Source organism: Macrosteles quadrilineatus, unplaced genomic scaffold (assembly GCF_028750875.1).
Source record: "Macrosteles quadrilineatus isolate MER2022 unplaced genomic scaffold, UCM_ALF_1.0 Scaffold_1__1_contigs__length_201487025, whole genome shotgun sequence".
NCBI classification, from domain to species: domain Eukaryota; kingdom Metazoa; phylum Arthropoda; class Insecta; order Hemiptera; family Cicadellidae; genus Macrosteles; species Macrosteles quadrilineatus.
The window spans coordinates 49,391,386-49,405,187 of NW_026542594.1; the positions used below are offsets into that span (position 1 = coordinate 49,391,386).

At 34.2% G+C, this 13,802-nt stretch overlaps 1 protein-coding gene across 1 annotated transcript; it reads left to right on the plus strand.

Moving 5' to 3' along the window:
- Window positions 1-4,949: 4,949 nt before the first annotated feature.
- LOC128996761 (GATA zinc finger domain-containing protein 10-like) lies at window positions 4,950-11,597 on the plus strand. Its single transcript, XM_054422218.1, has 2 exons — window positions 4,950-5,021; window positions 10,944-11,597. Exons 1-2 carry the CDS (start codon window positions 4,950-4,952, stop codon window positions 11,595-11,597), a joined length of 726 nt encoding a protein of 241 aa, XP_054278193.1.
- The last annotated feature ends 2,205 nt before the right edge of the window (window positions 11,598-13,802 follow it).

The window sequence follows — 13,802 nt, forward strand, 5'->3', positions numbered from 1 at the left end:
AAAATGTATGTTATATAAGTAACTATATTTAATTATAAACGGTAAAAATGCTCAATTTAATTTGTAAATTGAATAATATGTACTGGAGATATAAAGAACAAAGTTTTCTTTATAATTTAAAATAAATACTTTTTTTAATATTTTTAATATAATATATTATTTAAAATAAATACTTATTAGCATTACTACTCATACGAGCTTAATTAATAATTTACAACTCTTAATAGTTTAGATATCGTTTCTTTAATATTTAAAAAGACTATTATATTGATAAGGCAAAACAATATTTCTAATGTGTTGCTAATGATTTATGTGATTAAAATGTAAGGATGTTTTATTTCATTTGAGAAGATTGACCTAAAAAATTGTTCATTTTAATTTGACTAGGTAGCGTTCGCAGAGGCATCCACAAAATTGAGCGGAGACATCAAGGGTTCATATTATATTGTTTTTGTCATACTGCAGTAAAAACAGTCGTTTTTAATGCATGCATTGCGGGTCTTAAGTAGCATTTTTTTATCTTTAGGGAGTAAAAATCGTTTTTATCTTCTATGGAGTAAAAATCAGCTGTTGTCAACTCAGTTACATCTATATACTAATTTACAGTCTCGTCCCATAGCATTTTAACATTGCAGATACGTTAATCCATTCCCACATTCAACACTACTCACCTTTACTACTTCCTTCACCACCCCCTACGTCGTGGACCTGTTTCCCTCTCTTCCCATAGCATTTTAGGATTGCAGATTTTTTTATGTAACTGCCAAAGACAGTTCCCACACCCTGCACTGCTAGCCTTACTACTTCCTTTACCATTTCCTACGTCATAGACCTGTTTCCTACCCTTCTCATAGCGTTTAAGTATTACAGATACATTTATCGAACTGCCCAAACGGTTCCCCCACTCTGCACTGCCAGCCTTTAATTAATACTTCCTTCACCACTTCCTACGTCGTGGGGCTTGTTTCCTTCTCTTCTCATTTTAGGATTGAAGATACATTAATCTAACTGCCACAGACGGTTCTCACACTATGCTCATACTTTACTATTTCCTAAGTCACTTCCGTGGACCTGTTTTCATCACTTTCCATAGCATTTTAGTATTTTAGATACGTTAATCTAATTGCCACAAACATTCCCCACACTCCACACTGCTAGTCTTTACTACTTCTTTCACCATTTCCTATGTCGTGGGCATGCTTCCATCCCTTCTTATAGCATTTCAGCATTGCATATACAATTATCTAACTGCTACAAATAGTTTCCAGTTCCCACACTCCACACTGCTCACCTTACTACTTCCTTCACCTCTTCCTACGTCGCGGACCTGTTTACCTCTCTTCCCATAGCATTTTAAGATTGTAGATATCTAAATCTAATCGTCATAAACAGTTACCACACTCCGGACTGCTCATCCTTTACTACCTAGTTAATTCACCACTTCCTACGTCACGGACCTGTTTCCCTCTATTTCCATAGCATTTTAGGATTGCAGATACCTTAATCTAATCGTCATAAACAGTTTCCACACTCTGGACAGCTTGCCTTGACTATTTTCTTCACCACTTCCTACGTCGCGGACCTGTTTTCCTCCCTTCCAATAGCATTTTAGGATGGCAGATACCTTAATTTAATCGTCACAAACAGTTCCCACACTCCGGACTGCTTGCCTTTACTACTTCCTTTACCATTTCCTACGTCACGGACTTGTTTCCCTCCCTTCCCATAGCATCATAGGATTGCAAATACCTTAATCTAATGGTCATAAACAGATCCCATACCCCGAACAGCTCGCCTTTACTACTTCCTTCACCACTTCCTACGTCGCGGACCTGTTTCATTCCCTTCCAATAGCATTTTAAAATTGCAGATACCTTAATCTAATCGTCATAAACAGTTTCCATACTCCGGACAGCTCGCCCTGACTACTTCCTTCACCACTTTCTTCCTCGCGGACCTGTTTACCTCTCTTCCCATAGAATTTTAGGAATGCAGTTACCTTAATCTAATCGTCATAAACAGTTTCCACACTCCAGACTGCTCACCTTTACTACTTCCTTTACCACTTCCTACGTCACGGACCTTAAGCTAGTGTCGTCATTTGATTATATTTATGATCCATACCGTTTCTGTTATAATATCTGTGTAATAATGCTATCAGCTATTTCTTTATCTTTTGCATTCAAAAGTCAGCTGATCATATTTCTTTGTTTATGACTCAAATACTGCTTCCATAAGGATTACATTGAGACTTTGAGACCCAGTGGGGCGGATTCCTGAGAGACTTTTTTAACGTCATATAGATGTTGGCACTCACCGATATGGTCTTTATCACCATGCAAAATTTGAAAACGATTGATTCAGCCGTCTAGGAGGAGTTTGCGTATTGCGAAATGCACAAGAGTGGACGTATAAGAGCTTCGCTCGCTCCACTCAATTAATTAGTATTTTAGAAATTTAAGATTAAAATTTAAAATGTCAAAAAACGAATTAAAAAAGATATGTAAATAAGGGAGATAAAGGTAAATCATGTATGTAAAATTTTTATTCGAAAATTTCGTAAGTTTTTCACACAGCTTTAAAGTTTTAACACAGTTTATAGTTTTAAAATAACAGCTTGTTAAAAAATGACATCCGTTCATAGATTGAAGATTAAAGAATTATTTGAACGGCTGCCATTTTTTCTTGGTTAGGATTTGTGGTATTGTGTTTTACTAAATAAGACCTTTAATTTGATACCAAACTTGACATATATGCTGTTATTTTAGAATTTCGTCTTACTCCTCGTGGTCCAACCCCCTTAAGAGGTAAACATTTAATTGTAGCTTGAAAGATTAGACATTTATGGTTATTATTGATATAACAAATGTTATTACTTTATTTATAAAGGTAAAAAATATATTACTCCGTTCCGGGACATCAATCACACTGTATATTTATTTCTTACAAGTAAAGTCCCATTAAAAAGTCTGAATATGAATAACCGATAGGCAGTATGGGTTAAAAGGTAAATTTCGATAAACTAAAAGGTAGTAAACACTATGTTTATTATAGTAGCTAGATAAAAACATCGTTGGATAAAAATAGGTTCTGTTAATATTACATTTAATGATTTAATATAGTAGCTAGAGTGCAATCATTAAACAAATAGTTCTTTTCTTGGTCAAGTTTTGAAATCTTTTTTACTGTACTATTCTGACTTTACAATCTATAATTTAATAAGTAGCTTCCTCTCTAAAACTATATGATAAAAAAAGCTAAAACAATTCACTTCATACCAAGAAACACCTGGACTCTTCTGTAGTGTTAAAATAATTTATTAATTGTTACATTCGATATCCGTGCAAATAAAACCCATTATAATCTATATAACTATATTCTACCTACATATATAGGCCTGCGTAGCTTTGGAGAAAGCTTAAAAAATACCATGAGAGTTTAATTTTAAGAACTCATACACAACAAACTGAGTTTAACCGGAATTGTGATAGAGGCAATCTTAAGTGTGGCCACAGATATAAATTAGTCCAACACGGAAAGGACATGCTGGTGTTACGTAGGCTACAGTGTATACCTCGCCCTATGTCACTTGGCAGACGCTCAGAGAAAGTGGTGATACAATAGGTGCATCACACTAGCTTACAACACAGGCTACAAACAACCAGGCTACTCTACGGTGTCGCGGTAGAGATCTCTAGGCTTTACAAAGATATTCATAACGTCATCAAGTAGGAACAATTAATTGTTTCGTAATAAGACAGTTTCATATCTGTATATTCCACTAATATGTTAGCGTATAGGGAATAAGTTATTACTGTAGTTCTTACTGTAAGACCTAGACTCGTGACCTTAAGTTTTTTGTTTGATGCCTCGAGACAAAATACTATAAGTTCAAATTCAAATAATTATGTCCATTAGCACGATAGCTCATAGACAATTCGTCCAATTTTGATGAAATTTGTTATAAACGTGTAAACCCACGTTTATTTGAACGAGTTTATGAACCATGCTCATCGCTTGATGGGAATCGGGTTGATCAATTGGGAAATCAGGAACTGGTTTGGTAGTCGATGAGTAGACTACTCAACCACAAAATTAATCCCAAGGTATAAAAAATCATGTCACGCCCAAGTTAAGTTTAGTAAATAGTTTTTCAACTAATTCAACATCAAAGCACGGAAAGAAAGAACGTATAAAACACAGGTCAAAATGGCTTTTTCACCACACTACGATGTTTTAGCTGTTTTACAAACGTTAATTATTGGAGGCTGAAAGTTACGTATTGCTGTCCATGCCAGCTGTCATCGACATTTGGGGACCAAGCAGGTCTTTTGCGGCCCTAGGGCAGAAAATAAACTGTTCGATTATTTACTTAAAACATTAATGCATATTTAATAGAAAAGCTGTACCCAAATGCATTGCAATAGACTTGTTTTATTGTCGCCGTTGCTTAGCAAATGTTTATAATCAAGCTGTGTACCCGTTCTACGTACGGGTTGAATAAAATATACAGTACAAACAATACAATGAAGTGACCACAGCACTTCATACAAGTTTTTTTCAATGCAAACTGTTTCTTTTTCTTGATGTTATTACGTCAAGTATAAATTCAAGCATTTAATTTACAGTAATAATAAATAGAAAGAGTTATAACTAATACAATAGTAAGTACGGTGTATATAAAGAAATACTATATGAGAATAATGACAGCTAAACTATTAAACATAATGATAATAATATGACATTTTATACAACACAAATCAATAAAACATTTAAATGAGAAGTGGTCTAAATTAGAAGAACTGGTGGTGGTGGTGGTGGTGGTATTTAGAAGATCGTACTAAACAAGGTTTCTTCTTCTAAACATTCTTTCACCCAAGGTTTCTTTCGTTGACAAAGAGGATGTGTGTGGTTTATTTGAGCGACTTCTCATACACTACGTTTCCAGTATGGCCACTCGGAGCATCAATGAAGAGGCTTTTGCTGGATCTCACTCTGGAACACGCAACTTACAACTACCCGTGAGAAAATCATGCTGATCCGCTCAGTTCCACCTCGGCTGTAGACAACGTCTGGTCTTGTTATTATTAATCGTGTTGTCAAAGCAAACTGTGACGGAGAACTATAGCCGCTTGAACTCTAACGGGTAGTTGCTAGGAATTAATTGAGTTATTGGGATAAATAACAATTCCCCAGAACCACAACCAGTGAGAATCTCTGCTTCAATGATGCTCTTTCACTGGAGACTGCAAATACGAAGACGCGTTCCATTACACAATTTATTTGTCTGGATGTAAGTTTCTTAGCAGCATCACTGAGCTCCAACCTTCAGGGTGAGTTCATAGGCAGGCAAACCGGGTGCTGATACTAGTCAGTAACAAAGCTACACAGATTATCTCACACCATCTACAATCATCCTTCACTCATATTTGGGTTGAAATTCGCACCTAAGTGGCGTCCCCACCTTAATGATTGGTAATTGATAATTGATAATTGAGTCGAGAAACTATGCTGGGTAGTTCACAGCATCTTCTTCTCTCAGGACGGTGTTCACTGATTTATATGTACGTTCTTAACGTGGAAGAGACTAATTGTTTATCTGCTTTACTTGCTCGTTTTTAGGTGTTAGAATTGCATTATCACAGAGCAAGGCACTATCCATGCTAAGTTCTGTAGTTCATAAACTTCTGGAACGACACTGGCAATCAGTTTTTCTTGTTATGTGACAACACCAAGTGAAGGAGAGGCTTATCATATTTATATTTTTCCAATGTTCCGTCTCCAACCTTCATTAGAATCCCTGGGAATTCCTCAGCTCCCCGTTGATCAAGCCTATCTGGAAAGAATGGTTTTGTAAACTCTAATAAGTTTTTAGATAATCACCAGCCAGTACTAACAAATTGTGTAAAATCTAAAACATTATTTAGATGTGAACCTGTTTCATGTGAGGAAGTAGAGAAATTGGTAAACACCTTAAGTAACAAACCTTCAAGTGGGCACGACGAAATTCCCGTTAAAGTAATAAAATATACAAACCAAACAATTTTTACTCATTTAATTAACTCATCTTTCATATCCGGCCATTTTCCAAAATTATTAAAAGTTGCTAAGGTTGTGCCTATTTTCAAAAAGGGGGACCCTCAGTGCGTAGAAAACTATCGACCAATATCACTTCTGCCAGTCATTTCAAAATTATTTGAAAAGGCAATGAAAATTAGGCTAGTGTCTTTTTTGAGAAAATAACAACCTTTTGTTTAGTGGCCAACATGGTTTTCGCTCAGGCGGATCAACAATTACAGCAGCTTCTAGTTTTTTTTTTTTTTTTTATGTATAATAAATTAAATTGTTAGACCCGAAAGTGTTATAGGAATATCAATGGACCTTACGAAGGCTTTTGATAGGGTGTGTCATCACACTCTAATACTCAAACTAGAAGATATGGGAGTAAGAGGTCATATTTTGTCGTGGTTCAAATCATATTTATCGGATAGAAAGCAATACCTTGAAATAATTTCTAATAAAAATAATTGGCTGGTAAAAAACAGATCAGAAATAAAACCTAATTACTTTAATGTCCCTCAGGGTTCAATATTAGGCCCTGTTTTATTCCTTTGCTACATTGATAAGATTCCAAATGCACTGTCGTGTGTACTTTGTGTAAATATGTGTTTATATGCTGATGACATTAACTAAAAAATTACAGGAAAACCAGAATAACACATCGAAATATATACCTTTATAGAACTTGCAAATATTAAAAATTACTTACCATCTAATAATCTCAAAATAAACAAAAGTAAAACTAATTTTATATAATTTTCAACTAAGCAATGTGGAAACAAAATATAACCGTTGATTATTTTGGATTTTGAGGAAATCAAACAAGTTGAAAAAATATATTTTTAGGTTTAAAAATTGATAAACACCTATCCTGGCAGGACCACGTCGGTCATGTTTGCTCAAAGATAAATTCAGGGAAATTTTCATTGAAAAAGATACCTTATCTATGTAATATCAGTACTTTTAAAACAATATTATTCCATTCATTTCATGTGGCTGTCCATAGCCACATTTCATACGGTATATCTTTAAATAGAACTATAACAAAGAAAAATCTCACTCGAATCTTAAAATTACAGCAAAGGGCATTTAGAACAATGATGGGACTAAAAAATGATGAATGTGTTAAAATCCATTTAAAAATTTTAAAATAATAACTGTCTTTGCCCAATATATTTTTGAAACTGCTCTCATTGCGAGAGAAAGTATACCAGATAACGCACAATTATGCTACAATACAAGAGGAAAAGCCCTAAGAGAAAATAGTCGCAACCATCTTTTATTTTCAAATAAAAAGCTCACCTGTGCCGGAACAAGGTTTTTACGTTTTCTTCCAAATAATTTAAAAACCATTGGCAACATCAAATTTAAAACAAATTTAAAAAAAAATATCTTATAGAAATCGCTACTATAGAAAAATTACTCCATTAAAGAGGTGTTTCCTCAATTAACCTGATTTTATTGGTTGTTTCTTAGTATTGTATAAATTGTAATTTTAGCTTATAACTGCATTTACTAGGTTAGGAATTTGACACTCTATTCAATGTACAATGTACAATTATTGAATAAAAATATTGAAATGAAAAAGTATTGAAATTACAATACCAACAAAATGTTTCACGTTTCTCTTAAAACATAAGTCAGGCCTCTTTTCTTATAATGTACATTCAATTTAGGCGTTAAATAACAATTTAAATAATAAATAACAATATTTTTATTGTTTTTTGTTTTGTTGGCCCTGTATGACAAATAAATCAAAACTCGCACTACTTATAATTAATTTAACATTAACATAACCCCAATTTTGAAATACAATATCAGTTTCATCAATGTTTGTATATAACAAACCGCAAACACCCGAAACTCTATTTCATTACATTACGTAACACGTGACCCGTTCTATAGTCAATGGCATTATTTGCATTTTATTTAGCTTTAAATAGCTTTGTGCTTATTCTCTTCAAATTGTCAAATACTATACGAATTGTATATTTTCTGTTAGAAATAATCCTGTCTTTACTGAGAATAGCAACTTCTTTAAGGACGTTAATCCATTATGGTGGGATAAAATGTAAAATTGTATATATTATAATTTTAAAACATGTTGGGGTTTTGAGTGTTCGTTATTTTATTACCAATTGACGTAGATATGTTTCAAGTAATAAAAAGCCTTCTTTTTTGTCCAAGGACGCTAGGCACGAGCCCGGAATTGTTTTTCATATTACTTCAGGCTAGACCAGGGGTTGCGGTATTATCACATAGATAAAATCTATTGGTGATTTGGCGGGATTTGAACCGAAGTCCCGCGCTCTAACCACTACACCAGCTCGCTCCCCAGAAAAACCTTCTTATGCATGTAGAGAGTACATCGTAATAGTTTCATCATAATCTATTTTTTCGTTTTCCTGGAGAAGAGAGCGTAAAATGCCATCTTGAGTGTTACAGACAGACATAAATACAGACAGACAGACATACAGTATTTAAGATAACACGCGTTTCGGCTTCCCTTCCGTGTGAAATGTAAAATTAGCATTAACATTTATGATTCCACGCAATGTACAGACAAAACTCTAATTTTATTTATTTAGAAGATATAGTTCTTTTTTTATCTATACTTTTTAAGCTTTTATTATTTTTTTAGCATTTTAATTTATACTTTTACAGCACAAACTTTTTAATTTTTACTGATTCCTCTAAACATTACTTCACATAACCTTAAAGGTGTAGTTGTTAAGGCAAGACGTCTGCCTGTCGCAGTCCAAAATCATTAAAAAAAACTCAGGATAAGAGCCTAGGATGACACGGCAACGGTTATAGAATTTTCTTCATTTCCTATACAGGGTGATTGATATAAGTGTGCCAGCTGTTTTATTCGAAAACTATAAGAGATATCAAAATATGTTAAATGTATTTTTAAAATATGTTAAAAATATGAGTTTTCTTATGGAACACCCTGTATTTTATAATGTATTCCGGTAGAAAATGTAATTTTAAGACAATTTTACTCTTGTGTTTTGTTTTCATAAACATAACCGTTTCGAAGATAATAATGGTTACAGTTTTGAAATTTTGGCATGAGAAAGAGTTTTGATAAAGGCCTGAGCAAGCATGCCAGCTGTTTTATTCGAAACCTATTTTTGAAATTTCACAACTTTAACCATTATTATCTTTGAAACGGTTAGGATTAAGAAAAATAAAACACAAGAGTGAAATTGTCTTAAAAATACATTTTCTACCGGAACACATCATAAAATACAGGGTGTTCCTTAAGAAAAATCAAAGTTGGCGGCAATATTGGAAAAATGGAGGCTGAAAGATTTTTTTCGACTGGACTAAAGTTTTAATTTTTTTTTTCGATATCTCTTATAGTTTTCGAATAAAACAGCTGGCACACTTATATCAATCACCCGGTATTGAATTATTTGTTTTGTCAATGAATTATTCCCTTTGAATTGACTTATTATTACAGTGCTTATATATTTGAATCATCTATTATGTGGAATTGTGAAATTTAATGCATTTTACGATTCTGCTTGTTTACATTTTGTTGAAATTGTCAAGTTTGCTTGTTGTTTCCATGGAAACTAATCAATATTTACTTTTAAAAGCCTCACCTCAGAACTTTAAAAAGCCCACAAGTCAGAGCCCTAAGTCAGTATAGAAACGGGAATAGCTCTAAACTGATCCTAGGTACTGTAGCTGTATATTTGTGAAATTTAAGTACAATCGGTTTAGTAGTTTTTACGTTTACAGTACCTTGTACAAACAGACATACGGACAGACACACAGACACCACATTTTCTTTATAATATTATAGATTACACTCTTTTGAATTTCACTACAAAATGCACTTTTTTACCCTTCTTGTAATAGCAAACAATACTCGTTAAACCTAAAGCTATATTAAAATGGAATACATTTGACAAGTTTGGGGAATTCATTTTTTTACAAATCCAACAAGGAAATGGGAGTTCCCTTAGTCTGCAGTGTTGCTGCAGCGGATCATTATTAAAACGGAGTTGATAATACTTAAAATTTGTCATATGTGCAAAGGTATACTAGGTTGCATAATGTACCTGATCGTACATAGTTATCACCACTGAGAAAGTTAACAATATTTTGCTTATGTTTTAGAGCCACTAAAGTTTAAGTCATTTGGTCACTTTTTATATGCAATAACTATACTGTATCATTTTATTTATGATAGTACTGATTAAAAAATAACCTTTGTTTTAGGCTGGGTAGTTTTTTAAATTTATTACTGAAAAATAAAAACTTTAAATAATGACCTTACAGTAGTAGAAGTAGAGTTGTTGGGGAGGTTTCTAGCTCATTTCAGGTAAATGCGAGTTGTGGCTCGACTACTTGGCCCTCACATCAGTTTGGCCAGTGAGGAGTGAGTGAGGAAGGAGCTAATGGACAAACTTTTGACAGCTCGTGGTCGACTCAACTTTTGTGTTTCCCTTGTTCACGCGCCAGCTTCCACTCAATTTGATTGAACTCATATTAATATTTCCCGTCTTTTCCAAAAGAATACTTGTAGCACAGAAATATGTTAGGAATCGGTAGTAATAGTGAAAACCTAAAAATAAACATCGAAACTATTTTTCAAACAATTAGAGCTAATGGTATCAACAACTTCTAGAGTTAACATTATTTACTAAATTATATAATATCGATAAAATAATACAAGGTGAGACTAATCAGCAGGTTTCATTAGACCAGAAATAGTCGATCATTCTATCAGAAACTTAAAATTATTGTTGTAGCCAATTATACTTATCTTTTAAGATAGTGTGGATATACGAGAATAATAAATATCATACCGCACAAATTATCTGTAGCTTTCTGTTATAGATTTTATATATCAATTTCTGTTTCAGATGATTGTGTTGATGTTGGTTTTTATTGCGATCAACGGCGTGGTTGGAAAATCTGGTGATGCAGGACCTAGACAGATAGCCGGATATCCGGTAGACACAGGCTACAGACAGCAGGGTCGTGGAGCCACACCTGTCACTGAGGAAACGTCAGACGAACAACAATATCAACAGCAACAGCAACAAGCAGCTGTACAGCAGCAGCAGGTGTACGCCCAACTGTTGGCCCAGAAACAGCAGTATTTGGGAAATGTTCAGCAGCAACGGGTGCAGTTCCCTCAACAACAGCAACAGCTACAAACCTACCAGCAGCAACAACAATACCAGCAGCACCAACCGTACCAGGAGCAACAACAATACCAGCAGCAAGAACCGTACCAGCAGCAACCACAATACCAGCAGAAACAACAGTACCAGCAGCAAACACAATACCAGCAGGAACAACAGTACCAGCAGCAACCACAATACCAGCAGGAACAACAGTACCAGCAACAACCACAATACCAGCAGCAACAGCAGCCTGGATCACAAAGGCTACGTCAGCCCGAGAGCCTTGCCTCCTCAGCGGCTCTACTAGGAGTAAAGTTCTCTGCAGCCCCCGCCGTGGCTCGTACTGTCTACCGCACTAACACGGGAGTTAACTTTTCGTACCGATAAATTTGTTTATGAAAATATATGTTGACTTTGTTAATCAAGTTGTTTTTTTTTTTAAAGTTCCATTCCTTAAATATTATATCGTTGGAGTGAATTAATACTTCATAATTGAAACAAAGAACCTAATGATTTATTGATTTATTTGTTTACACTTGATACTTCAATATACAATCGACTGCATCATGGGTGACCGATTGTAATCTCTCTTTGGAGACAATTCGATAGTATGAACTTGTTGGTGCGATGAATTGAATATTGATTTGTCGCATCAGCAATGACAGGAATATTGATCGCTTCTGTATTTTTTTTATTAATTCAACTATGTAATCATATTGAATTAGGGAAGTACTGTAATTTTAGCAATCAAAAGTAAAACTACTTCAAACGATAATGATTTGATCTACCTATTGTATTCTACCTATGTTATATCAATATATACAGGATGTTCATTTGAAAACTTTCCATATCTGTTGTGTGCAAAGGTAAGGCTTTTAACACTTGTTTGTTCTCATTTCCCCCTAATTTGGACATGCCAAATTCAATAAAATTATTTTCAAATTTTTAAAAATGCCCCAAAAGGGCCCAATTTGGGGGGTAGGGGTGCTTTTTGAGAAATTTTCAAATGTAAACATGGGTTGTGTGATACATAAATTTAAAGGTCTAATCACCCCGATCATTTTGGTGCAAAAAAAGTTTAATTATCTTTAACCGTATTTACAGGGTGGGTCAAAACGTTTTAAAAAATGACTTTGAAGTTAAGTACCGTATTACCCTAACTACTGAACGGAACAGCGCCAAATTTCTTTCCAAGCTTATTCTTGAGCTACTCTTTAAGATAACTTGTAGTAAGGGCATTTTCCAAGTTATTTTCTATTTTTTTAAAAATCTCAAATTTTAAGAATAAAAGAAAGCTGAAAACTCAAAATTCTTAAATAGCAAGGTATAACAAATTTCATACCACGTGAAAGGTCCTTTTTTAACAAACATTTTACGTATTTAAGTTTTCTTTCTATCTCTTACCGTTTAAAAATTGCAGTGGAAAAACATAATTTTCCATGGTAAAATTATAACTAGTTTTCTAATAAAACACATTGCACTTTGTTCAACGATGTAGTAGGATTCATAACAAATTGATCGACTACTTTTACGTGTGTCAGAATTCATCTTGGACCCTTCATCCTGTTCTTTTCTCATTGGTAACTGATCCAGTTTCAGAAAACTTCCTAACTAAATCATTTACAGCCATATGACTCAAGGTTATACCTGGATATCTATTGTTAAACACTTTGCAGTTATCCTGGAACACTTTTGTTATGACCAATAAGTAAAATAAAGTATATTTTTTTAAGTTTACACCATATTTGATTAGGTACTACAGGAAATGGTACTTTTGAAATTAGTACTACCATTGACTAGTCAATGGTACTACAGAAAGCGGCCCACGCTTGGGTTTTTCTCATCAGCTATAAAACTTGTTTCTCACAAAGTAAAACGTAATGACTTGTTTGCCTATCTGCCTAAAAATAATTATGAATTGTTTCCTTCAGTTATTGCACCATTTAATGTGTCTAGAGAGAGGAGCGAGATGGTGTAGTGGTTAGGGCGCGGGACTTCAGTCCCTGAGGTCCCGGGTTCGATCCCCGCCAAGTCACCAATGGATTTTATCTAAGTGATAATGCCGCAACCCCTAGGTCTAGCCTGAAGTAATGTGAAAAACAATCCCAGGCTCGTGCCTAAGTAGATATAATATAGCAATATGACCCCACTTTCGGCGTTTTTTGGCCAATTTTTAGAGGATATGGAGACGTTTATAGGGGCACTGGAGACGTTTTAGAGGCTATATGTTGGCATTTTTGCACTTTTTCTACGAGAAAAATTGAGGATCATTTTTTAGCCACTAATTTCAAAAATCCTGATCTTTGCCCACAAATCCCTATATAGTTGTAAAACCTTATTTCCTACTTATTCCCTATATATATATTTGAAATCAAGCTTTAAAAGCTATTTTATTTATTTATTGACCCACATAAGTGTAAATTTAGAGTAGATATAATACCAGAATATGACCTCACTTTCGGCGTTTTTTGGCCCAGAACTTTTAAAATTTTTGGCGAAAAAAATGTCCGAAGCCCCAGGAGCTTTTTTTGCCCACTTTTCTTAAAGACCCAGCTCTCGACCTATACACCCCTATATAAATTTTCTACTTTT

Excerpts from the sequence above, each read along its gene's own strand:
- LOC128996761 (XM_054422218.1), top strand. The coding sequence starts at position 4,950 with ATGGCCACTCGGAGCATCAATGAAGAGGCTTTTGCTGGATCTCACTCT. Across the intron at positions 5,022-10,943 it reads CACGCAACTTACAACTACCC|ATGATTGTGTTGATGTTGGT; the intron begins GTGAGAAAATCA and ends TTTCTGTTTCAG.